At 31.0% G+C, this 27369-nt stretch overlaps 2 protein-coding genes across 2 annotated transcripts; both read right to left on the bottom strand.

Moving 5' to 3' along the window:
- Nucleotides 1-1358: 1358 nt before the first annotated feature.
- LOC114164397 (protein EXORDIUM-like) lies at nucleotides 1359-2588 on the bottom strand. Its single transcript, XM_028049062.1, has one exon. The coding sequence runs from the start codon at nucleotides 2516-2518 to the stop codon at nucleotides 1562-1564; it is 957 nt and encodes a 318-aa protein (XP_027904863.1). The 5' UTR covers nucleotides 2519-2588; the 3' UTR covers nucleotides 1359-1561.
- A 12232-nt stretch (nucleotides 2589-14820) lies between these two features.
- Nucleotides 14821-19029, bottom strand: LOC114162262 (RNA-binding protein 38-like). Its single transcript, XM_028046090.1, has 6 exons — nucleotides 18266-19029; nucleotides 18046-18169; nucleotides 17743-17848; nucleotides 16297-16336; nucleotides 15925-16180; nucleotides 14821-15105 (listed from the first exon to the last, which is right to left on the bottom strand). Exons 1-6 carry the CDS (start codon nucleotides 18512-18514, stop codon nucleotides 15029-15031), a joined length of 852 nt encoding a protein of 283 aa, XP_027901891.1. The 5' UTR covers nucleotides 18515-19029; the 3' UTR covers nucleotides 14821-15028.
- Nucleotides 19030-27369: the final 8340 nt, after the last annotated feature.

Raw genomic sequence — 27369 nt, 5'->3', positions numbered from 1 at the left:
TCAGTTTCTACTCACAAAATTACAAAGACTCTAAATCTCACAAAATGTTTTATTTGAATACTTAAACTCATGTGAATGATCTAAACACACTTTTACAATCCTAATTAATCAGGAATTTTTTTGAGTTATTAGAATCATATGTAAAGACCATTTTAGAAAACATACAAAACTATTAAAAATTGACTAAAAAAAATGAACATACTCAAAATAAAATATTGATAGAACATAAACGTACTTTTTTATAATAGAACATTTGTATTTCGATTTTTTTAAGAAACGAATAGATTATTTAAATTTTAGACATAATGTAGATGAAAAAAAAATATTTAGAGAATTTATAAATAAATCTGGATTAACTAATTTTTTTTCTTTATAATTTGAGCTTTTAATAATAAAATAAAATTTCATTTTAAAAAACTACTTTTACTTTTAATTACAATTTTCCTATCACATTGCATCGTTTCTTTAAACTTTCCAATGCAATATTTTATCTATACAAAACATATATGAAAGTGCTAATGACACTAGATGTACCGCCAGAAAAAGTTCATTGAGAAACATTGTAAATCATAATTATCTGATGGATCTCACTTCTTTTTAGTCGTTTCTCTTAATCAAAAAACTAGAAAACACAATTTGTGTTTTTCAATATCAATAGAGTACTACTACTGGAAAAAGTCTATGCTGCAAATATATTTACACTATCATTGATCGTTCAAAAATATACTTGTGTCTAGAAATTTTAAAAAAGATCATATCTAACATGCTCTTTTTCATTTATCTACTTATTCTAGTAATGCTTCAATTTAAAAAAACTACCTTGAACATTGTCAGTTAAAAGTTTATGCTCAACCTTTTAAGCTGTTATCATTTAAGTTTGCCAAGTATATGCAGAATGGACATTGAGTCTATGTAAGAATGATAAACCAAAATTGGGGTGGTGGTCAAGACTTGAATTAATTATGGTGTCACTGTTTGTGTGGCTCCTACACCTACCATTTTCAATTACAATCTAAAATCTGAAAGCTGCATTAAGATTTAAATTTGCAGCCTTTTCCCTCCACTGGGTGAAGCGTCTTATTCAGAACCACTCAACTTTCCCTTTAATGGCTAGTCTAGTTTCTCTAAACCCTGCATTTTTCTTTACCAAAGAAACACATTAGCTCTGTTCTTTAGCGCCCTTCAAGCTAAACCATTAGGTACCATAGGTAAATATTTGTCTTAAGTATCAGTAAAATATTCACACAATTTACAGTAACATTCCCCTAATTAAGGCCTTTCATGTCTTCAAATAAATACAGTTTCTGCAAATGATTTTACTTTAACACCAGAAACGCTAGAAACCGCAAGCAGAAAGATTTATGTCCAGCGCAATATTTTTAATTATAACATTAAAAGAAGCAAATGGAAGAACATTTGCTTTTCTACTACATAGTCCGCGTACATATCCAGAAGATATAAACAAATAAATGAAATAGTCCTACAAGTTTGTTTATTTGAAGATTTGTACAACCTCCCTAATCCGTGTTTCTAGTCTCGTAATGGATCATCATCAAAATCCTCACACCGGCGTTGAACAAGAAGATGTGGAAGGATCATACAGAGCAGGAACAAGATACTTCCTCGCATTAGCACCATTCACATTGTAGCTGGCACCGGTGGTAGAATCAACCAGCAAGTCCCCGGCATAGCCAGGGTAAGCCCCCTTCCCGTAAACCCCAGGACACGCAGAGGCAGCTTCAAGAGGAGCCCCCGCCGGACCCTGGAAGTACCCATTTCCGAAAGGGTTGGTGGCGGTTCCGGCCAAGAGGCTAGCGAAGTTGATGACCATACCGTCAACTCCCACATCGTTGTTGGGGGCAATCAAAGGTGGACTCTGGGGTCCATAAATGGGCTGGTGGAAGGGCCAGGCGCATTGACCCGGGCATTGGGTTTCGGAGTTTCCGACCCATATATAAGCGAACTTATAGTTCTTGCCACCGTTCACGTGACCCGCGGAAGCGGCAGACCCGTGAGTGCCACATCGGCTCATACAGAAACCCTCAACCGCCACGTCAGCAGATGTGAGAACAACGTTGATAGCGTTCTTCTGCCCCCCTTTGGAAGCGAGCTCGACAAGGTGCTTGGTGGTCAGAGACTTCCCCAGCGAGTAACTTTCGTCGAGAATCTGATCGCCAAGAGATAAGGAGAGAGAAGCGACTTTCCTGGGACTCAGGTGGTAGTACTTCTCGGTGGTTTTCCACCACGTGCTAACAGATGGCTGGTTGTTTGAAGTAAGTGGTGACGAGAGCGAGGTAACGAAATCGGCTATTATGGCTTTTTGAGAGGGTTTGAAGTGGCCATACCATATGAGGTTGACGGTGATTTTGCCGTAAAGCAAAGGGCCATTGTGGTAATGGAGCAGCTGAGAGTGGTCCTGAACCTGGCCGTTGAGGTTCCTCGCCGCCGAGGAAAGGTGAAAGACGGATATGAGGAAGAAGAGTGGGAGGAAGCAGTGAAGAGAGAGGAAAGTGGACATTTTTGAAAGGTTTGTAATTTCGTGATGTGGAAGGAGGGTAAGGGGAGAGAGGTATATATAGGTGGCAGTAACGGGCATATATTTTTGAATGAGGTGTGTTTTAACTGTGTTTGTGGCGAGGGGGGTGGAACTTGCAGAGAAAGGAAGAGAGAGGAGAGATTAAAGAGTGGTTAGCCCATCTGGCATTTACGAGGCAGGGCTTGGTGAGTAAGTAAAGTGAGGGACCCTGAGATAATCCGAGTTGAGTGGGTGTGAGGTGTGGTGCACGCGCGGGAGCAGAATGTGTAGCGTGGGAGGCGTGAGAATGAAGGCAGTGGGAAGCGGTTGGATAGGATTGAAAAAGAAAGAAGGGTTTGTGGGTAGGTGACAAAAGCGATACAGCTTGGGCCAGTTAGATTATTTGAAGGGGTTGGAATTCTCAGGTTTAACCCTGAGAATGGATAAGGGCGAAGAAGGGTTAGTTGGAATGGGAGAGGGTAGAATGGGAAAAGAAAAGGTGGAATTATGAGAGAGACGTTGAGGTGACAGAGTGGATGAGTTTTATGGGGAAACGGGTATGGATCCAACTGGCACTCACCCAATAGCAGCTTATGAATGCCTCTAGCGACAGGCATCCGAGGAAGCACGTGATTTAACGATTAAATTAACACCTTCATTCTAACATTCGTATATATAAAACATATAAATACATAATTATAAAAATAATTATTTTATATATAAAAGTAAAAATTTTATGGTTTTTTCACATTTTCAGCACTGCTTAAATACCATTAATTCATATAGGTTATTGTTTATGCATGTAGAAAATTATTTTGTTTCGAGATGGGTAAGGTCAAAGTCACTCTCTATTTTTGTTTTCATTTATTTTATAGTGTCTACTTAATGATACCTTTCATAAATAGCTGTAGAAAATTAAAATATACTTTAGTGTTACATTCATGAACTGCAATAAACTATAGGAGAATCTTGCCCTCTGCGCCTTTTCACTCATGATTGAGCTTCCACACTCTAGTCCTTTTTTTGTTTTTAACACTTATTTTTACTTTTGGACCTTAGATGTGTCAGAAAAAATTTTGGATCTTAAAAAATTTACATTCCTTCTAAATATCATTTTTTTTATGGTTTTAATAGTTAATGGATGACACTTGTACATGAAAGAAAGTCGTGTAATTATATTCCAACTAAAATTGTTATCTCTAGCATTAAAAACAAATATTAGAATATTTATTTTGTGTTTGGTACGAATAGATTAAACTTAGTATTGGGCATAATAGATGAATATATAAATGGAACAAATTGAGAAAAAGTACCTTACCCTTTTATATCCTATTTAAATATTTTCTCTTATATCAAATTAATCAAATCACATGTTTATGAACCTTTTACTTATTCTTTTTTATTTGTTATAATTTTATATTTTATATAATTATTGATTTGGTTCCTAATTTTTTTGAATTTGTTCAATTTGATCATCAAGTGTTTGGATGGTTTAATTTTGTATCCTTATTTTTTAAAATGGATCAATTTAGTACTTACCGTTATTTTTCAGTTCACGAGGTTTGTATAATGATAAACTGTCAATGTGCAACAAATAAAATAATTAATCTTAGTACCATACTGAATACACTTGATCAAGAAAACATCAACAAAGAGATTGAAATGATGTTAACTACACCTAACAAACAAACCAACCTAATTAATAACTTCACTCAGGTTTCTATTGCACACTGACAGTTTACCAGTATGTAAACCAGTTAACTGAAATATAATGAGAGATACTAAATTGATCCATTTTAATAAATAAGGATATCAAATTGAACCTTCAAAAAATTCGGAGACCAAATTAAACCTTCTAAAGATAAGAACTAAATTGAATTAACTCAAAAAATTAGGAAATTAAATCAAGAATTATATCTTTATATTTTTATATTTTTATCCGCCGAAACAATTAAAAATATATTTTTTTTTTATTTTAAATTGTAAACAGAAGAGTATCCCTTGTGAAAAATAACCAAGGATATTCAATTCTTATATCGTAAATAAAGATCTCATTGTTAAAAACAAATATTTTTAATTTAGCTTGTATTATATTTTCCATTTCATGATCTGACTTCTCTTGAGTATTTTCTTTTTCTTTTTTTTTTCGTCTATTGAGATAAAACATTTACTTCAAATAATAAATAAATTAATCTATACGTAATATAATTGTTTTAAATATTTTTTTTAAAGTGTTTGCTCTTAAATTCTTAAAGTTAATGTATAAATCTTTGAAATAAAAAAAAATCTGTGACGGTTAAGTCATCAAAATTTATTTAAAAACTATAAAATCAAGAATATAATTATAAATGGTATTATTTTGAGGACCCATTTAATTTTAAGACAGTTTATAGTTATAGTGATTAATTTAATGTAATAAAACTATATGATATTTTCCGATGATCTATTTTGAATTATAAAATTAACTAAATTTCAAATCCATGTACTACAATTATAGTGATATTGGCAGTATAATGCAGGTAAAACCGTCAATGTTAATTATGTTATGACTCACGTGACTTGAACCAGCTTTATCCCAAAATCGTTTTTTTTTTTAATTATTATTTGATATCTATTTTAGAGTCAAAATCTCAAAATGGTACCCAAATTCTTAAAAGTTTCAAGATAGTCTCCTTTTTTATTGATGCGTCTCATGTTTGTCATTTTCGTTAAGTCAAGGTTAACGCCGTGAGAGAGTGCCACATGTCAGTTCCTTGTATATTGGTTAAGGCTAACAACTATATTAAACTGTGTGCCGCCATATACAATTGACGTGCTATTTTCTAAAAAAATATATATGCATATATAAGTTTAAAATTTTACATTTTATATTAAAAAAGTCATGTTTCAACATATATATATATATATATATATATATATATATATATATATATATATATATATATATATATATATATATATATATATATATTAAGGAAGACACATTAAAAACACAACTTACATTTGATTGAATATAAATTTTGTACTTTATTTTTCTGTAGTCATGATTCACGCCACGTCTTTTTCTATTATTGATATATTGTATTCAAAAATTGGTTTACTTAAAATGATTTTGATTTAATTTAAATACATGAATGTCTCGTTTCATTACACATTTTCTATAACATGTCATTAATATGATATCTATTTACAAACCAAATTAAATTTAAGAATATTTGTTACAAAGAAATAAATTGTAAGCCACACATACTAACAGTTAGAGTGCACGTGATAGAAATGCATAACAAATTATTTATTAAGTTAACTTTTCCCTTATCAAGTTAGATACATTTAACCTAAGAAATGGATAATCTAACTCACGAGAATAGAACTGTTATATAATTTTAAAGATTAACGCTAAAGTTTCATTGTTCACGAGGCGTGTTACTTTTAATATAATATAGGAAATAAATATTTGTTTGATGTCCTCTTACAATGTTCTAAATGGTTGTGGTGATGCATTCGACTTTCGACAAAACTTGGCCTGATCCAATTTTTTCAGACACAAAGTTCAGTATTGGAGGAATATAATAAGGTCCCACACGAATCTAACCCAACATTATTTTCTTCAAATTAATAATTTGTCCCACAAGCATGCACGATGAAGGTTTCAAAACCTGGGTGGTTTGACTTAGTTACATGTATATTGGATTCTATGTCCGTGATCGAGAAAAGTAATAGCTGTGTGGTGGTAGATGAAACCTAAGATATTAATGAAATAGTGTTGAATGGTGGTGTTCTTCCTTTGAATGTTTGGTGGAATTTATGGGAGTTTTTGATTTGGGGGTGGTAGATAAAGGGGAAGTGTTACCTTGACCAAACAAGTTCGGTGTGTTAACTGTACCCATGTGTTCCCAACTTAGGTCTCATCAAAACCAATATTACTTATTCAAGTAATTAAATTCAGTGTGAAAATTTTGAAATAGTTTTTAGTGGTGTGACTTAATGGCATAATAATTCCTAATTTACTAGTACCAAATTAATCCTTAATAATAAAATGCAATTATAGAACTTTATGCGACTTTCAAAGATTAAAGCTATTATTTTCCCTTTATTTCTTTTCTCACAGTTCACACGCAGCACAAAATACTTAAAAAAAACTGAAAATATTATTTTCTTCAATTTCATTCTCTCTCTTCTTTCGCGTGTCAAATGACATTGACATTCGTGTCAGAGAGATAAAAAAATAAAGTTTACCTTTTTAAATTTCTTAGATCATTGCATCTGCCACGTGTCAGATAGCACTCTTGATTTGGGCTTACTGGGATCTGGGCCCAAGAGTGTTAGACAAAGAACTTGTAAGCATATTTCCACGCCACTACAACAACAGCATCTTCTTCCTCGCCGAAATTATTGCATCAACACTCCTCTTCCTTAATTTTTCATATCTCATAAAGTTTAATACTTTATAAGTTAAATTATTTCATTTGGCTCTATTTTAGGAAAATTTTAAACTGTATTATTTTTTATTCATTTTAATTTTAAGAAATTTGATGCAATCAGCAAATTTAATACTAGCAATATTAATGATGAAATTTGATGCAATCAGCAAATTTAATACTAGCAATATTAATGATGCATTCATGATTTTTTCTTATCTTATTTAATTTTGAATTTGTTTATTTAACATTTCTTTCAACTTTAAAGAAAATAAAATTTTGTCACGTATCTATCGGACTCTGTATCATGTAACAGTGACACTGTGATGTAATAACAATAGTATTTGTCATGTACAGTGCCATTCATTCCGATTCAGTCTATTTATTTTTATTTTATCTTAATTTAGTTTATTTTTTTACTTTAAATTAAATTTTCTCCAAATTTAAACCAAATTATATATATTTTTTAAATGTTATGCAATATTTTTTATTAATTTTTTTATTTTTAATTAATATATTTGTCAAGATTAAAATCAAGTTTATTTAAATTTATATTTTACATTAAATTTTATTTAAAATTATTTTAAGCTTATTAATAAAAAAATCATAATTAATTTCAACTAGAAAGTAAGTTAAACTTGTTCATCAATTGCATTTTATAAAATAAATAAGTTTATCAACTTTTTCGATTGTTTTAAATAATTGTATATTTTTAAAATGCATAAAATTTAATATTTTTTATACACATGTTTGAATTGCTTTAAAAATAATAATTTTATAAATTCAAATGTAAAATTTTAAAATAATTTAAAACAATTTAAAAGAAATAAATTAAAATTTGAGAACAATTTTAAATAAAATTTGATGTAAAATATCAATAAAAATAAATTTAATTTTATTAAAAATATTAAATAGAAACGTCAATATTAATAAAAATATTTGTATGATATTACTTTTAAAAAATATATTTATTTTTAATTTGGATAAATGTGAAATTACTTAAAAAAAAAAGATTGAATTAAGACAAAATAAAAATACATACAAAATTAAACTGAGATAATGATATATGGTATGACAATAATTGTCACTGCCATATTATAACATCATTGCTATGTGGACAATGACAACTTAAAACAAAACAATTTGTTATTTTTTAAAAAAATTAAAAATAAAATAAAGAAAAAGAAATTGATTAATATTGTTTGTACGATATTAATTTAAAAAAATTTAAAAAGAATTTCTAAAATAAAAATCAAATTATAACACATAATGGACCGATTTAAAAATTATATAAAATAAATAAATTTAATGAAATGATTTAACCTATTTTTAAAATAATTATAAATTTTAATACTTTACAATAAATACAAAGATAAATTATCACAACATATCGTAAAAAATTTTAAAAATATAGTGAAATTTTTTAAAATTATTGATAAAGTAAAAGTTCTGATTCTTAGTTGAAAAAGTGAATAGTACCCTGATTGTTTGAGGATACACTTTGGTTCTCTCAAAATGGGAACTTATACTTCGACACTCATATAAAATATTTAAAAAACGTGGTAAGATTTTTAAAATTACTGCGGTTTTTTTTAGTAACGTCATTTTCTTAACCTTTATGTATTATGCATAATTAAGTTTTTTTTTTCGTTAATGAATGAAGAAAGAAAACACGAAAAAAAAAATACTGTGGGCCTACAACTAAAGAATAAAAATATAATTTGCTGATATATTCCTACACTATTTATTTTATAGGTTTAAATACTTTTTTTATCCTCATTTTCGTAGTATTTGTTGCGGATGGTCGTTATCTTGACAGAATGTTTAAAATGATCCTCGTTTTTTATCGAATGTTTAAAATGGTCCTCATTTTCGCAATTCGTGTTTTATTTGGTCATTTTCTCTAACGCCGTTTAAATTATTAACGGAGTATTGTACAGATGGCACGGTTTGTACTAGGGTGTGTTACGTGTACTGTACATATGGATAATTAACGTTAATTCTTCAATTTAGGGGAAATTTTGCAATTAGGAAAATTTCTTCATCTTCATCTTTCTTGAGCTCAGATTTGCAGAGGAAACAGTTAATACTTGTCATTTCATCATTGGATTGCAGTTGCTGCTTAGGATGAAATTACAGATTAGGATGAAATTGCAGAGGAACCATCTCAATAGTTTATGATGAAATTATAGATTAGGAGGAGGCCATGATAGCAGCTACAACCGTCTTAGTTATTTTTTAGAATTTCTGATGTAGAATTCATTATTGATGTACTGTATTTTGACTTTCCTTAAACTTCGTTCAATTTCACTTCTTCCAGACTTACATCAATTTAATTTTTTCCCAAGCTTAGATTAATATCACTTACTTCAATGCTCAGATTAAGATGTCATTTTGAACATGTTGGGACTAATATTAACATAATCAAAATAATTCGTTTCTTCATCTAACAATAGTACAAAACATATTGGACTTTAAAAGATTACACACAATAACAGTACGAATAATACAATGTTGGGAATAGTCCAAGTGTGAGTCAAAGTTCCACATTGGATAGAAAAGACAAAGTTGAACACTATATAAGAATAAAGACCCATAACAACATTGCCTTAAGGTTTTGGTGTAAAAGTGGTGTCTAAGGTCTTATATGTGTAAGACTAATGTCATATAACCATATGAAACATAACCCAACAGTGGTATCAGAGCCGATGGTTCGGAGTGACTGACCGCATAACCATAACCATAACAAAAAGGGGTCACCAATGTGACTGACCGCATAACCATAACCAAAAAAGGGGTCACTGAAGGGAAATGACTTAAGGTTTTGGTGTAAAAGTGGTGTCTAAGGTCTTATATGTGTAAGACTAATGTCATATAACCATATAGAACCACAATCTCTCAATATCCATAACCATGCCTATGATGAATATAACCCATATATGTGAAATATATATATAACCTATCATACAATAACAACAAAGTAAGTGAACCCTATTACTAAATTAATATGCCTCATTTGTGTTATGATGATGACATCCTTTTCCTCAACACCACCATTTGAAAAAGTTGCTGCCCACATTATTGGAACCACCACTCTATAAATCAATAAACCAAAAATCAAAACCAATTTATTATTAACATAAAAATAAAAAAACAGATTGTACCCAAAATTTTCTACCAATATTTTTTGGAGTTCTTGTCATCCTCAAAGTTGTCATCTCTCCGCAGCTACAAATCGCGGTTAATCCATTTCTCGTTGAACCACCAACGGTGCACGAAGTGATACAACATGGTTGCCTCCAACGATTACAACTAGAGGTAAAGGAAGAAGATTGAGACCGTAACATACCTATATAATGGGATTGCAGGAGGAAGAAGATTGCCAACTGCCCAAAACTCACCAACTGCTCAAACATTCCTTACCAAAACCCTAACTCCACTTATTTATCCCCAAATATCTAATTACCACACCTATACAGTACACGTAACACACTCTAATACAAACCCTGCCACCTGTACAATCCTCCGTTAATGATTTAAACGACGTTACAGAAAAAGACCAGATAAAACACGAATTGCGAAAATGAGGACCATTTTAAACATTCGGTAAAAATAAGGACCATTTTAAACATTCATTCAAAATGAGGACCATCCGCAACAAACACTACGAAAATGAGGATAAAAAGATATTTAAGCCTATTTTATTTTATGTATTTAGTGTGTATAATAATTGCTTCGCATTAGGTTTAAATTTTTTTACTGAATTTCATTTTATTTAGTATTACAGGTGATTTCTATTCTAGGACAAAAATAAATCCACGTTTAAGGATTTATTAAGGATATTTTAATCATTATAATTAAAATGTTTTAAATCTCTACTTCCAATTTTTAAAAATTAAGGTAAAAAACCACATGATTGAATTTAATTCCCTCTGTTTCCCTTTCTTTATTCTAAAAATTGAATCAACCAATCAAAATTTAAATAAATTTTCCACTCTTATTTTCTCTTGATATATATATATATATATATATATATATATATATATATTTTAAATATTTTCTGCCCAAGATAATAGGATTTGTTAGTTGATGAGAAGTTTTTATGAGTTCATGCCAATGTTTTTTCCCGCGCTATATAGGTACTTTTTCCTATTTAAAAACCTTATAAGATGATATAGAGTTGTTTATGCTCATTTTATATGTATTTTGTTTGTTACTGATTACAACGATTTTAAGGACGTTGACACACACGCACGCATCTTGATTTTACCCTAATTTTAGAAAAAAAATGTTGAATTAATTAACGAGAACCTAAGAAAATTAATCATTCAAAATCAAGATATAAAGAAAGATGATGTTTAACGAAAAGGTAATTATAAGAAAAAAAACACTGATATTATAAAGCAGTAATTAGTAAACTAACAAATCTAAATATCAACATGAGAAGTTACGTTTTTTTTTTATTTCCATTAAGAACTCACCTTATAATACAAAATAAAATTATATTTCACGATAAAATATTTAAAATATAAAAAAAATACTATCAATATATTTAAGGAACTTATTGACCAATTCGTACGTTGAACAAAAACTTGACCATTTCAAAAAATAAAGCAAGGATGACAATATAATTTAACATGTGCAAATCTTAGCTGTTTTGTGTTCTTATTCTTTTTGGTTGAAATATAATTTGAGTTGATATAAGATTCATTGTTAAATATATGTTTAGTTTTTGAACTTTAAACAAAATTGAAATTATTTTTTTTTTAAAAATTTATTATATTTTGGTTTTCAGATTTTAAAAATGAAAATAGTTTTTTAATTTATTATATTATTTTTATTTTTTATTTATCAAACACGTTAGATGATTGCACTTTAGTTATTTACATTGTTTGATATGTTATTGTTTCAATGTCAACTCAAAAACATGTTTAACATATAAAAAATTAATGTAATCGAGTTTAAATAATTTTTTTAATATTTTGAGACCAAAATTTATTAAAATTTCAGACATAAATAAATTTTATTTCACTTTAAAGTTCAATAACTAAAATCATGTTAATCTTCTAAAAATCTTATAATTCAATACCTTTATCATTTAAATTTGATATGCACAAGTCATTAAATAAAGTAACGTTGCCAAGAAGCACTCTTAAGATGAGCATGATTGATAAATGTAAGAACAAAATAAACTTTATTTAAGAAATAGTATACAAGAATAATACATGCTTTGTATGAATTTAAAATACTAATTTTGTTTGTTACTTATTGAGGACGTGACAAAAATGATGACGAAGAATGCCTTGCGTTGCATGAATAACAAAAAGCAACCAAATGTCGTAATGAGAAAATAAATTTAGACACGATATTAACTAATATTGTAAACACCTAAGACTACACTTTTTAAAACTATATTTTACTTTTTTTTTTCTCCTTCTCTTCAGCAATTTCAGTACTCAATGTTTAATTTTCTAATTTAATATTTTAAATAATAGTTCAATGTTGTTTTTTGAAGCTACTACATGCAGGAGAGAACAGAAAGCATACCCAGTTCAATTCTTATTTCTTATATGCTAGAAAGGTGCAAAACTAACACAAAGAAAATTTTTAAGAAGCCTATGAACATAAAATGAATTATTTGAGTAATAAAGTTCAGGAATCTCATGCAGTTTGTATTGCATAAAGGCCACACAAGCATAACTCCATTGCTGAAACTAGCAAAACTTCACCATTTCAGTGGTTTTCACAGAACTTTCGTTAACACAGTAAAACCGTAGTAAACGCCTTCTCGATCCTGGGATCTAGATTACCTCAAACTCTTCCCTTCCTTTCGCTTTGAAACGATCCCTGATGGTCTACCAGAGTCTGATGTGGAGGCCACAGAGGATACACCGTGCGATTCCCTTAAAAGAACATGCTTTTTGATCCATTTAGTTCCTGTAACTTTCATAGTTTCTGACGATGACATGAACTTCACCTTAATTGCTGTCAGGGAACCAGCATCCCATGATGTCATTTTTTGGACTATAAACGCTTGTGGGCTCATGTGTTTCCTTCATTATGGTCAATTTGATCAAAGGTACTATGCTATATATTAATTTCTGTTCATTCAGGATATGTACTTGATATATGTTGATGTCGATTTTGATTCAAATAAATTTGAACTGAAATGGTTGATATTTAAATTTTTATTTTGAAAATTAGTTGATTTGGGAAACTTTTCCAAAATTGAAACTGTAGTAAAATTTTAAACACAGAACCGATTTCTTAAAGTAGGAGCTTACACATGTGAATATTTGTTTTATATAACGTCAGTACAGACATGCACTCAATCCATTACTCTCCTCTGCTTGCAGACATGAGTTACATAACAAATGGAGATTTCCGCAGTTTCTTTAGAACCCACATGACATTATGGTGCAGAGTGTGGGAGAGCTAAGCATGCTTCTGCAATCATTTTGAACACATTTGAAGTTTTAGAGTATGATGTTTTGGAGGTTCTTTCGTCCATTTTTACTCCTAAGTGGTCCCTTTCTCTTGAATCATGTCGCGAATGAGGACTTGAACACAATTGGGTCGAACCTTCGGAAGGAAGATGGAGTGTGGGAAATGGCCTGACAACAATTAACTGAAGTCAGTATTACGTGAAGTTTGGAAGCATAATTGTGAGTTTCTGTTTTCAGAGACTTTCTCTGAAAACATCTTATAGTTGATGTGGATCTCCATCATAAATCTCGTCGATTTCTCCAATTTTTTAATTTTATTGCCATGCTAATCTCTAACTTCATTCAAGGTACTAAAGATCAATAATTGAACTTAAAAAGGGTACATACACTTAGGTGTACGTTTGTCGAAATGTACGTGGAAAAATGAGGAAAGAAAGATGTGATAGATGATGCATACAGAAAAACAGAGAAAATAAAATATCTAAATACTCGAATATCATCATTCTCACGCAGTGGTGTTTTCTGATAGATTCGTAAATATTAGATTCTGGGGTTTAGGAAAGTGGAGGTGAAGGAATTGGAAGTGACCATGGACAGGAATATTGCAGAGGAATGAAAGGAACTTTCATGGATAGGTTCAGTATCAGTATCCTCTACTGCGCCTCCAACTATGTATTCTTTGGTTGGTTATAGAGGGTAAGAAAATAGAGAAAAGTAATATTTTTTTTTTAATTTTGCTATTTGCTTTATTATTAACATTTTTGTTAGTAATTACATTTTAAATAAAATTACAAGTTTATTCTTTTCTACTTTGAAGAATTGACTAATTATGTTAAAGAAGTTGATAAAAAGATGTCATAAATAAATAAATAAAACATATTTTTTATCATTTGTAACTAAAAGTTATGTGAATTCAATGAAAGACAGTTGTAAGAAACCATTACAATGTGGTCTAGAAGTTGGAAAATAAGCAAATAATTAAATTGACATTTCCCTTATTTATACATACTGTAAAAATCAATCGAGAAACTCACGTCCCAACAAGCAATTAAAGTTCGTGTTTGATTTCTCATCCAATATGTACTAACTTATGGGTATTGAGCTTGGAAATTCACACCAACGTGCGATATCAAAGCGAGTGAAGAACAGTACAAAGAAGTTTTATTTGAGAATTACTTGATTTTTCATCCTCCCCTAGCGACGTGAGTTATGGATCCCCTTTTTGTTTCATTTTAGACACATGTTGCAGAACATGAGTAGAAGAGTAGTTAATCTTAGTAGTAGATTTCTCACACTTTTGATAGTAGCAAAGATTCATTCATTAATTCCACTTCTCACACTTTTGATTAGTACGTCCTACATGTGTGTGAGGATATAATTTTTAGTATGTATATAGTGAAAATCCTTAAAGGAAAGGAGAAGAGAATGAAGATTAGATGAATGAAGAAGTTGTTTAGTCCATCTTTCGAAATTGCCACAGGTGTGGAGAACACCGGTAATCAGCTAAGCCATTATTTCCTAAAGCAAAAGCTTGTGGACTAAAAAAATTATGATATAATGGGGAAAAAGATGAAGAATTAATGTGATGAAAATTAACTTGAAGTTTAAACAGTTGAAACTTAGTAGGCGTATATATATATATATATTTATCAGTTCTTCCCTTGGGTATTTGAACTTTCTGAAGTGGCTGCTGTTTCAGAGGAGATACGCTGCTGACTCTGTGAATCTGATCAAGATCAACCACATAATTAATAAACAATAATTGAAGTTATGCTCAAATATAGAGATCATAAGCAGGTACATTTATAAATGGTAGCTAGCAATGTCATTTTCGACAATTATTTTGTTATTACTATATAATATCTTGCGCACATGGGCAAAGAAAGAACAGAAAACCAGATAAGACTCTTTAAAGAAAAGCAAACAAAGTAAGACCACGGCTAGTCTCTGACGAAATTCACTCTTGCAAACATGTTTGTGTTTCATAGTAAAGAAACATTTCACAGGATCTTCCATACACATGTAGCTTTTGTTGGCTAGGAATGTGAAAATTTAGTGAAATGGAAAAACTGTTTTTCTGTTCTGTAAAATAAAACTTTATATTATCTAACATGCATGTGGGGGCAAGGCAACACATGAATGGTAGAAGATTTGAGTGACTTAAAGATATAACTAGTAATATATATAAAAAGAATTAACCACCCCATTCTATCACATGTATCCACTGTTACTTTACACGATGACCCTCTCTAACTCTGTCATGACTTTCCACATTGACCTATTGATTCATGGCGCAACCGAGACAGCTCATTCACATGGCTCTGTGGTTGCCCATGTGGACCCCATGCCCATGTATTGCAGCCAAATCATAATATATAGTGTGTCAGTAAACGCATCATAATGCACACATCTGTCTCTCTCACTCGCGCACCATCTCTGTGGTATACGTGTGAATGAAATATGTTTTTGAAAGAAAGAATAATTGAATGATGAAAAGTAATTAAATTAAACTAAGTAAAGAGTGTAAGGGATGAGTTAAAGGTACCAGTTGGAGAAGGAAAGTTTTGGGTGATTGGTGATTGTAGTGGGCGATATGCAGAGAATGAGACTTCCATGGGTGTAGGATAGTACAGATAAGATGGTCCAGGTGATAGGCGATTTGCCTGGGGTGAAGAGAATGTGTTTCTTGGTGCTTGCAAAGAGTAGCCATAGTAATACGGGGTGCTCATTGTTGAAGATGATGCTCCATAGACTTGTTGATAGTATTGTGGTTGCTGAATCTGTGGGTTGTACAACGTCGCCTGTTTTCGTACAATCATTATTCATTAACTTATACCATTATCCAACTGTTCTCCACTAATACTTGCTAAATCCAGATATCATCGTTAAAATCTACATAACAGAGAAAGACACTTACTTGGTGGTGGTATCCATAATCAGGAGTGTAGGCTGCGTAGCTGAGAGAGAGTAAAGTCCAAAGGAGTTTAATCAGTGGCAAAATAATGTAAATTGCATGCGTTACTGCATTTTTCTTTGAGAATAAAGTAATCATTCAAAATAGCATGCAGTTGTGAATTATGTAATGTTTTTCGGGTAACATCAGTATACGTCGTATATTGTCGTGGGTCCCTCGTTGTTCAGTGTCTAAAGAGAGCAAGAAACAGAGATTGATTAACGTTTGTGTGCTACCATTGATGCCTGGTACACAGTTCCCAAGTTTAAATTTACCGTGACTTAATTCAGGCATAGTAATACTTTCACACAAAACAAATTGTTACACCTATTTAACATTATCCTTTACCACCTAACTATGTAAAGATATAAATAAGAATGACAAAGGTGGTATAATAAGTGATATATTTGAATACATGCATAAATAGATGACAAATTAAACTCGGTAAACTCAGGTTAAGCTGATGAGTCACACTCTTTTGAAGAAATGAAACTGTAATCATTGTCACTATATATGCAACTCGTCAAATTGAATAGCTTACTTCAGAAGCACAGTATTTCAATATAATAGCTTTTGCTTTAGTGCAAAGCATCTAAAGTTAATATTAGCATTTTCCAGTCAAAGGTACCAAGTAGAAAAAGTCTGCATCTCTGTACTTTTGAATACAATTTTCCATGCCTACTTTTGAACTCTAAGCTAAACTTTTACATTTATAGTATTTTAGAGCCCTGAAGAGTACATGCTGGTGCGAAAATGACTCAATGATCGAGAAGATGCAAGAGTACCGAGAGCTGTGGGATTTATCTTGTACAAGATCATAAATTAAATTAATTGTTCAAGGACCACAGAGACATATATACACGTATATGCACTGTCAGGGGTCACACATCTACTGACCGTAGCTGTTATCACTAGCACTTTTACTATTACCATAGTTGTCTGTAACTATCTATATCAATGATGCTACGTATCTAATAAAGCCTCCATACGCTTTATTCAATTTACGGCATTTTCAAATTTAAAACTGATACATACAGATTTAAAGAAAGATGAGGCGAAAAATATTGAAAGCAATTGATTAAGGAGCTAAAAAAATGCAGTTGATTAAGCATTAAGGAAGTGAGATGAGATTATGGAAAATAGAAGTAGCAATAATGCACGTTATGTGGATGTGGATGGCAGAGCAACCTTTTCCCATTCGTACTTTATTTACGATATGATTTTTAGGCTGACACTGATGCCTACTATAACTGGTGAGGAGCAGTGAGCAACATATGCAGACAGTAAGATGTAGTGCGTCTACATGCACTTCCCCATTAACATCATGGACCAGTTCCTTTGACTATGAGTGCTATCAAATTATGATTTATTAATGCCTCCACTCAATCAAGATAACTCAACTCAACTCACCCATATGGCGGATACAGAACAGCAGGTGCTGGCGGCAGCGACGGCGGCGGTCCGGATCCCGGAACACTCTGTACTGTTCCTCCTCCACCTTGAACTATACTCCTCCCTGTAAATGACACACCTTGTCATATCAAATCACACAGAATAGTTTTTTTTTTTTTTTTTCTCTCTTCTATTAAAAGTGATGAACATGTACTGAGGAAAAAAGTACTTGGATGTTCACATATCAAAAGACAAGCAGTATCAGTTTTATACGTTACGAGGGATAATATTAATAATATATCAAAGGATGTAAGTTATAACCTCGAGGTGGTGAAGGTCGAGTCCTCCCCAGAGAAGCAATATTACAATTTGCTCTTCTGCCATCTATTATTGGATTTGGATCAGCACATGCTCTTCTTGCTGATTCTTGGTCGCAGAATGTTACCTGTTGTTGAATTCATAGTACACAGATATAGTTTCGTTAACTTGGTGGTATTGAAGGTATGTGAAGCGTGGAGAAGAAGAGAAAGAGAGCACATACGAAACCGTAGCCTTTGGATTTTCCGGTGTTCTTGTCAGTGATTATGACAGCTTCAAGAATGTCTCCGAACTGCTGGAAATATTTGCGCATTTCTTCGGTGGGAGTCTCCCAGGCTAGTCCTCCCACGAACAGTTTGGTGAAGGTAGTGTCTCCGAAGGGTGACCGATAATGCGGGTGGTGATGAGCCATGGCTTCCAGAGAAGAAATGGGTGTCCTTGTTTGTGCATGAAGACTCGCTGTCTCACTCATTTAAGCTCCTTCTTCAACTCTTGGGAAGGCGAAAACTCCATAAAATGTTTCTCCTCCGTGCTATATATGCGTGCCTTTGCCTTCCCTAGTGTGTTGGTTTTGGCAGCAGTGGAATCATTGCATTTGAAGAGGGTGAGAGAAGAGGGTGGGCATGGTTTATGATGGTTGTTTGGAACAGAGGCGTTGGTTGATTGCAACAAAAATATATAAGGAGAGTAAAGAAATTTATTTTGAATAAAAGGGTGTGTGAATGAGAGAGATCTGACAGGTGCTAACTCTAATTTGCTGGCAGAAAAAGCGAAGGAAGAAAGACAAGGGATTTGTGATACTATATACCATCTCACTACGAGTGTTGTCAAGTGTGTCCTCACTGTCTTTGCATTAATATACTCACTCTTACTACCCTTAATATGCTTCTCCTTCTCTTCTTCTCCCTTGTTAGATTTTTCGCTTCGCTTTTTCTGTAACTCAACCACATTTACCAAACTCCCTTTCTTTTTTCTGTCTCTTTGAAAACATTTACAACCATTCCTTCAGTACGGTCTATTAAATTACCCTTTAACCGAAAAAAAAAAGGGTAATTATACAATGGCTGATCTCACATTTTAAAGAGGCAATTAAAAAGTGAAAATGATTTTCAATTTAAATTTGAGTTGAATCTCTCAAATAGTTCTTCCTTACCAGTTTTGTTTATTATATTTGATTATGGTAATAAGAATGTACTATGGGTTATGAAGTGCAGCAATCTAACACACCGTTTTCCTTTTATGTTGGGACCAAACATATCCCACATGATCCCATGTTCCTGTGCCTGAATCCGCAAGTCAAAAACTATCCGCAAATCAACCAAAACGAATAGGAAAGGTAACAGTTGAGGTTTGAAAGGAAGCAAAGAAAAGGATATAAAGAGTTCAGTTGTAGAGGAAGGCCAATGAAAGCATTTAGCGGCTGCGATGAAAACAAAATTAAATTCTGTTTTTATGAGTTATGTATATATAATACGTAAACATCACCATCGTATCATTCCCTTGTCAATCGTGATTGGTGACAGTAACAATCTCTAATACCGACCATAACACAGCATAACATGTCACACACACACACACACATATATTTTATCAATAATGGAAGACCATTATGTTGTCCACAACCCTACGAGAAATGAGAACCACAAATTGATCTTTCTCCCGGCACATAATTAAGAATACTTTTCGAGGATGATTCTGGGAGAGTTATAGTTGGATGATACATGTTTGGCACTGTGGTGGTGTTGTTTTAGAGAAGTTGGGTTTAATGATTATGCAAGTGAGCGTGAGGACACGCACACATATATAGAGAGAAAAGAAGGAGTCATTATCTAAGTTGTTGTTGGCAGCGTTAGGGACGAGGAGACAGCTATAAGGAGGGTTTAGTTTTATGTTAAAAACTCTGCAAAACAATAAGTTAGTCCGTGAACTGGCAGTCCTCTCCACATGGGGTCATATCAGTGCTCAAGAACTATGAGCTGTATTTCCATCTACTTGCTTTTATGCTCAAACTTATGGGATTTTATTTTAGGAACATCCACATTATATGTCACCTCCCAACCTGGCTTTCATCAACCAACACCCACCAATCAATCACCATTTAAGCTTGCAAAAAACTCTCTACACATATATACTTCTTCCTATACCCCCTCTACCTAAACCTTATAAAACTTTTTCTAATCTTTTCTTCATGTTTTCTCATTCGCTCACTCAACTCATTCATTCATGCATGCAATTATTCATCACTCCCCATTCCATCAAAATTCCAATGTACACCAGAGATAAGATGAATTTACAATATACAAATGATACAAGCATCATTTCATAAGTTTGTTTTAAAATATTAAGTTAGACTTAAAATTTATTTTTACACTAGTTTAAAAATCGCTTTTTATGATGACTTATTATGACAATTATAATCTATCAAACATAATAAATGATGTGGAGACTGAATTGTATATACCATGAGCCTTTTTATACCAGAAGAACATGTATAAAAAGTGATTCATTGATAATTTTGTAATAAATTACAAAGATTTTTCATATCGGTTTGACCTATAATTGGTATAGAAAGTGGTGCGGTAACAATTTTTTAATAAGTTACAAAAACTTTTTATATCGATTAGACCTAGAAATGAAATAGAAAGTGGCTAATGACAATTTTGTAAAAAATTACAAAGACTTTCTATACTGATTGGACCAAGATAAGACATAAAATATGATGTTTAATTTTTCCCTTGCATATGCAACCCTCACCCAAACTTCTTTCTCTCTACAACTTCTCTTTCCTCCAACTTGCACTCCTCGCGTTCTCTCTTCTTTTCACTCCTTGCGTCCTAGATCAAGTGGCATTCGTCTCCTCCATATGTTGCTCTCATAGTCGTCGTTGTTGCTCGAGTTCTCGATTTCATTGTTGGTCGAGCTCTTATCGTTGTTATTGCTCTTGTTCGCGCTCCTGTCGTTGCTCTCACAGTGTAGACTCCAATAGGTACGATAAGGGCACTGCAGTAGGACAAAGGCGTGAACTTGTAGTGTTGGAGACCAGATCAGCCACGACACCATTCAATGTCGTCGTTCATGATTATTATTGTGATTTCCGGTGAGGTCTCGCGGTTTCTGATTTGGACTGCATTTGTGTTTGCTTCATCGGTTCTTCTACGTCGTGTGGGTTGCATGCGATGGTGATCTTGTGACTAGCCTAGTTTGTTGAGCATGGGTGTGCGACTGACACCACTTCTTCACGTGCGAGTTGTGAAGCTCGCGATCTGTTGAGAGTTGATGGGCATAGTGGCTGATGGTGACATCTGGTCGCTGTTGGTGAACACTGTCGAGCTGTAGATTTGCATCATGAGTGTTTATTGGATCTGCAATAGAGAAGCATGTTTGCAGTGGTGGTCACATTTTTGCTTTGGTGGTTGAAGCGTTGTGGTGGTACGCGAAGCTCTTTTTGTGTGGTTTTGTGATGGGAAGAAAATTCCCTTTGAAAAAATTGGAGGGGGATGGTGATGGGTAGTGAGACCTGAGCTTTGTTGGTGTTAGCTAATATATCACTATATTATTCAAACATTCACATAATAAGCATACTTACTCTAATTCTTTAGGAGCAAGTTCTAAATATATATGTTAAAATTCTCATTCCTTAGCCATTTTAACATTTAATCTGCATTAAGATCATATGTCTAGAAAGACCAACAGATTAGGTCTATTCCTTGAACCAAAGCTTTTGGGTGTTTTATCGATGTCCAAGTTCAATTCATTTTCCAACAATTCAATATAAACAAATAGAATGATATTTCTTCATGCACATTAGTAATCAAGATAAAGCATTTGAATATGAAAGAAATTATATTGCGTTAGAAATGTTACACAAAGTATGAAGTCATTACATCCAAATGCTAATGAAATGGGAGTTTAACTACTTCTAAACATCTAGAACATACAGATTTGATGAATTTTGACAAACAAATAGAAGAACTTGATGTCCATTAGCCTTGGAATGTCCTATACCAAGTTATGATTTTCTTCTATGTTTCCACACCAAAAGATCCACTTTTTTCGTTTCCTTCTCGACACTTAAACCACATTTCGAAATTATATGCTTGTTGAGCGAGCCTAAGATCTCACTAGGCGAGAAATAACTTCTGATTTACTTCCAATTGTTTTGTCTCATTGAGCAAGACAGTCTTTTCGTTGGGTGAGTGGTGACAATCTGGTTGGGCACTATGGTCTTGATAGACAACTATCTAATCTTCCCAAATCTTCCATTTTCCTACATAATAATCTCAAAAAAATAAATATACCAAACTTAAAAAAACACATAACACTCCAACATCTTTCTACGATGAAATGAACATAAAACACATGAATAAACACAAATAATAGAGATTAATAAACATGAATACTAATGATTTATCAAACTTATCATTAGGCTGAAGGATAGGTTGGGTGCCTTGTATGTGAAGAAGATATAAGCATTTTCTATACGGTTGTGGTTTTAACCAGCGTAGAAAATGAAACTTTTTATACCACTTGTATCTATGTTTGTTCCAGAAATGACTGACATAAAAAGTCTTTTTTTAACTGGCGTGAAAAGATTTTTTTAATGTCAAAATGGTATAAGAACCTTTAAAAATCTATCCTAGAACAATTTATCGTTGGTTGGTTTTAATTTCAATATTTACTATCTTTAGACTAAGAAATTTATAAATTGTAACTCGTCTTCTTAACATCTAATAAATGTAAGGAACTTTAGACTTTCACTTTATTTCTGTTATTGCCTATGCTATAAACCCACCAAAGTAAAGAAAAGTAAAGACTTTATATACTTTGTGCGTAGAAGAAAAAAAAAATAGCCTCAAAATAGAGCTTTACAACCGTCATTTGTCTTCACTACAATGATAAGATGAGTCAGAAAAAAAAAATTGTGTTTCTTCAATCTAAAAACATGATACCTATTTTTCTTTAACTCTAAACTCTTACCTGGCTATATCTTTTTGGTTCCCTCTTCGGCTTGAGTCAAGAAAATAAATAACAAAATATCGTTTTTCTTCCTTTGAAGTCAGAGGTACAATATCTACACATTATTGTTTAAGACAAAGCGATAATAATTTTTTTTTTAAAAAAAAAAAAACTTTATTGGCCAAAACTCTTTTTGGTTCACTCTTGGGTTTTAATCATTTCAAATTGGGGTTTCTCTCTTTCAAATTTAATCGATAATAATGTCTTTCATTCTTATTGTGTTCTCTAATATTGGTTAGGATTTGATCTTTAAAGGGACAAATGAAATACATCTTTCTTAAAACACTTTGGTAACTCCCTTTTATTTTTTTTGGGTTTTAACTTTTAAGGGATTATCAAGCTCTCGGGATTGCGTTATAAGTTATCGTCTATTTTCGCAAAGTCCTATATTTTGATAGATTGTTGGTGTTAGGGTCTGAGGATGAGAAAAACACAAGACTTTAATGTTTAGTTACCACTTTTACCCACTCTCTATGGTAAGTTGACTACTTTTTCGTTTCATTTTTTAATCAAATCTTTGGTTTGAAACTATAGTATGGAAACTTTAATATTACTCATCGTAACAATGCAAAAGATAGAGGCAACAAATGAAAAAATTAAAGGGAAAAGCCTCTATACTTGACATTTGTAATACTTTTTATATATTCATTTTATATTTTTAATTTGTGTTATTATATGATAAAATTGATTATGAGTGGTTGTGTAATAAACGTTATAGGCATAGGTTGCTTAATAAACACATGCAACAAAAAATAAGACTTTTACTACAACGATGATTGTAATCATGTATTTGAACTTACAATTATGAAATTATTGTCTACTAGGGAAAAACTCATATGTCACGAGCATGTGTTAATTTTTTTTATAACAAAAAATAATGAAATTATCATTATTATAATTATAAAAGTAAATTTGAATAATTTACAATTTTATTATAAGTATTTTTTAATTATTTTTATAAATAATTTTTTCATTATAAATAGTTATTTTAGTTTAAAGCAATAGATAAATTTTAGAAAAAAATTATGAAATCGAAAAAACAGTTACATTAAAAAAATCACTTAAAAAGTAAAATTGGTAATATAATTATTTTGGTTTAAAAAATTATTAAAAGAGTAAAAACTAAAATAGAGTGTGTTTATCAAGAAAAAATCTCTTAATATAATAGAATAGATATTAACTAAATTAACCTCGTATATGATTATGCTTTCAGCATCCTTAAAAACTGTAATTCGATTAACCATTTTTTGTTTTCATATTTGGTTTTTATTCAATTTAGTACTTATTTTTTTAAAAAAATTATTTAATTGAGTCTTTATTAATTTTTTTAAAAAAAATAGACTCAATGTGGCCTATTAGGTTAAACTAATGTTAAAAGTGTTATGTGCAAAAGTCTAGATCCATCACATACCAAAATTTGTGTCATATTTTATTATGAAACCTATTTGATTTTGACAAATTAAATATTTCGAAATAGAAGATGGCCTATGTTGTACTAAAATTAGTAACATCTTCTATTGTGAAATTTCTTTGATTTTGACACATGTTATATTTTAAAACAGAAGATCACCTATATTTTAACATGTGATACATTTTAAATAATGTTAAGGTCAATTTAATGAAAGGGATAAACTATTTAACAAATATTAAAACTCAATTAAATAAAAAATGTATATTAAAATATAAAGTGAATGATAAACCTCAATATAGAAAGCAAATTATTAATGAAAGTCTAAATATTTATATGTAAATTTGCTTTACTAATACCTTCCCTTTATTCTATTTATATGTATGTTTATGTTAATCTTATTTTATTTTATACATTAATTTGAGTTTTTTAACCCATTCTGTCTGATGTGAAGTATCACTCACCACCATGAGTGGAGAAAAGGTTAATTAATTTATTTATTTTGGAAATAATAAATAAGATGTATATTTCTAATTTACTATTTAAACTAAGAACTAGTTCATAATTACCTTATACTAACCACGAAGATTTCATATTTGTTGAAAGTAATTAAGTGTGCATTGTAAGAAAATTGGACAAAAAAGAGAGTAATAGATTATTTACTTGATATTAAGGAAGGAAAGATAAATAGATAGGCCGGACTTACCTAAACACTTCAATTCATTTTTACGTGTTCATATGACATTAAATAATAACTAATTTATAAATTAAAAATAATTAATTATTATATTTATTAAATAAGATATTATTTTATAAATTAAAAATTATTAGTTTCTTAAATAATTTTTGTATTATTAATAAAAAATTATAATTAATTCGTGAATTAAAATCTTAATTAGCATCTAATATTAATTGTCAAGATTTTCACCATAACATTTTCCATATAAAATTGAAAAAAAAAGCAATTTTATACAATGTTTTCTTTACCAACTTATTATCACACTCTTGAATGTTTTCCACGTGAATGCATTCTCTTCTAAGGTTAGGATTCCTTTTACGGTCATTATTTTTTATTTGGTTTAATTAGTTTGGTACTCACTTTTGGATATATTAGTTTAGTATCTACTTCTAATAAAATGTCAATGAAGTCTTAATCCTTGAAAAAATATTTCAATTAGATTTTTTTCAACAAAAAATTAGTAACATCATTATCGTATTGATATTTAAAACATCTTACAAAATTAAGTGATATTTACATTAAAATTTAATGGTGAAAGTCATAAATAAAATTAACTGTGTTACTTTTATTTTTTTTATTTGAAATAATCTAATTGAGACATTTTTTAAAAAATTGGGACTCAATTAATATCAATGGAATGTCAAACTAACACACCTGAACACGAAAGTGTGTACTATATACCATACAATTAATTAAACCCTTTCAATTGCTTCTTCATTATTTCGTGACTTATTGAAATCGCTTTAGTATTTTCTTAGTTGAGACTAAGATCACTTTCATTTGTATTATTGAGCCACCGCATACGACAAATTAGAAACACTCTAATTTTAATCCGTCCAACATAAAAATAGTCAAAATAATACACAAAAATAAAATGGGATAAATATGGGCCGATTTAAAATGTGGGTTTCCAGTTGGATTTAAAAGCTTAAGGCCATTTCTTTGTGCGCAACCATATAATTTCGGCCTGAATCCAATAATTTTTATATTTCAGAGTTTACAATTAAGAATATATATTTTTTGAAATGTGGATTATGCGTTCTGAAATATAAAATAAAATATATATTTCAGATTAATCAAAAATTTAACTTTTGTATTTTACATTGTGTTTTCTGAAATGCAAAAAAAAAAATATTATTCCAGATTATATATTTGCAAATATAAAATAAAAGATACATTTTACATTTTATAATTACAAGAATTTACAGGGTGTAAAAAGAAATTTATGAAAGTAAAGGAAGAGACTGACCTCTTAAACATATACAGAAATAGGTTTCATATTGTGGTTGGGCTTTAAATGGGGCCCCATAAATTAAATTTGCTACTTACTTCCATCACCCATCAAATTTCTTTTAAACATATGTTATTCATTACAGTGAACTTTTCAGAAAGTAGAAACTAATATTTAAAATTCTATTATAAAATGAACGGGAGGTTGTAAAGAAATTTATAGGAGTGTAAGAAGAAAACGGAGAGAAAACCTGAACTCAAAAATACTCCACACTTAAAAACAAAAAAGATAGCCTTAGAAAAGTATATATAAAATATACAGAAATTTGCTTTCATCTGGGGTGGTGGCGCAGTTGGCTAGCGCGTAGGTCTCATAGCTTCTGAGTAATCCTGAGGTCGAGAGTTCGAGCCTCTCTCACCCCATTTTTTAATGCTTGAATTTCTTTTTTAAAAAAATAAACTATTATCGAATTGATTTGTATTGAGTTATAAAAAAACAGTTTTGTAATTGAATCGTTTCGCATTTGAATAGTTAAGTAAATACTTCAAATAAAAGCATCAATAAATTTAGCACATAGTAAGATTTTTTTTATTTTTAAATGACCAATAAATATATCACTGGGATGAAAATTAACTGATTTGCAATAAAATAAAACTAAATTGCTCAAACTGGGACATGTATTGTAATACCATAAATGCCTTTCATATGTATGACTTATGATTGTAAATTCTGCGAGATTGACAACGATATGGTTGGATCATTAGAAGAATTTGTGGCTAATGAATTGATAAGGAGTTTTGAATCGTTGGACCACAAATTTCTAAAATATGAGGTAATATTATTTGAGTTTAGAAAATTATTATGATTGACAATTTTTTTTAACAACAAAAAATTGACATAATTACATTCTTCATACTTAAAATCGAAATCACC

Source organism: Vigna unguiculata, chromosome 9 (genome assembly GCF_004118075.2).
Source record: "Vigna unguiculata cultivar IT97K-499-35 chromosome 9, ASM411807v1, whole genome shotgun sequence".
Classification (NCBI taxonomy): domain Eukaryota; kingdom Viridiplantae; phylum Streptophyta; class Magnoliopsida; order Fabales; family Fabaceae; genus Vigna; species Vigna unguiculata.
This window is presented reverse-complemented; position numbering and strand designations above follow the sequence as displayed.

Bases quoted from the DNA above. Each gene is read 5' to 3' on its own strand.
- LOC114162262 (XM_028046090.1), bottom strand. From the start codon at position 18,514: ATGAGTGAGACAGCGAGTCTTCATGCACAAACAAGGACACCCATTTCT. The intron at 18,170-18,265 runs GTATGTGCTCTC...ATTCAACAACAG, and splicing joins AATCCAAAGGCTACGGTTTC to GTAACATTCTGCGACCAAGA. The intron at 16,337-17,742 runs GTGAGTTGAGTT...ACTCTCTCTCAG, and splicing joins GTTCTGTATCCGCCATATGG to CTACGCAGCCTACACTCCTG.
- LOC114164397 (XM_028049062.1), bottom strand. From the start codon at position 2,518: ATGTCCACTTTCCTCTCTCTTCACTGCTTCCTCCCACTCTTCTTCCTC.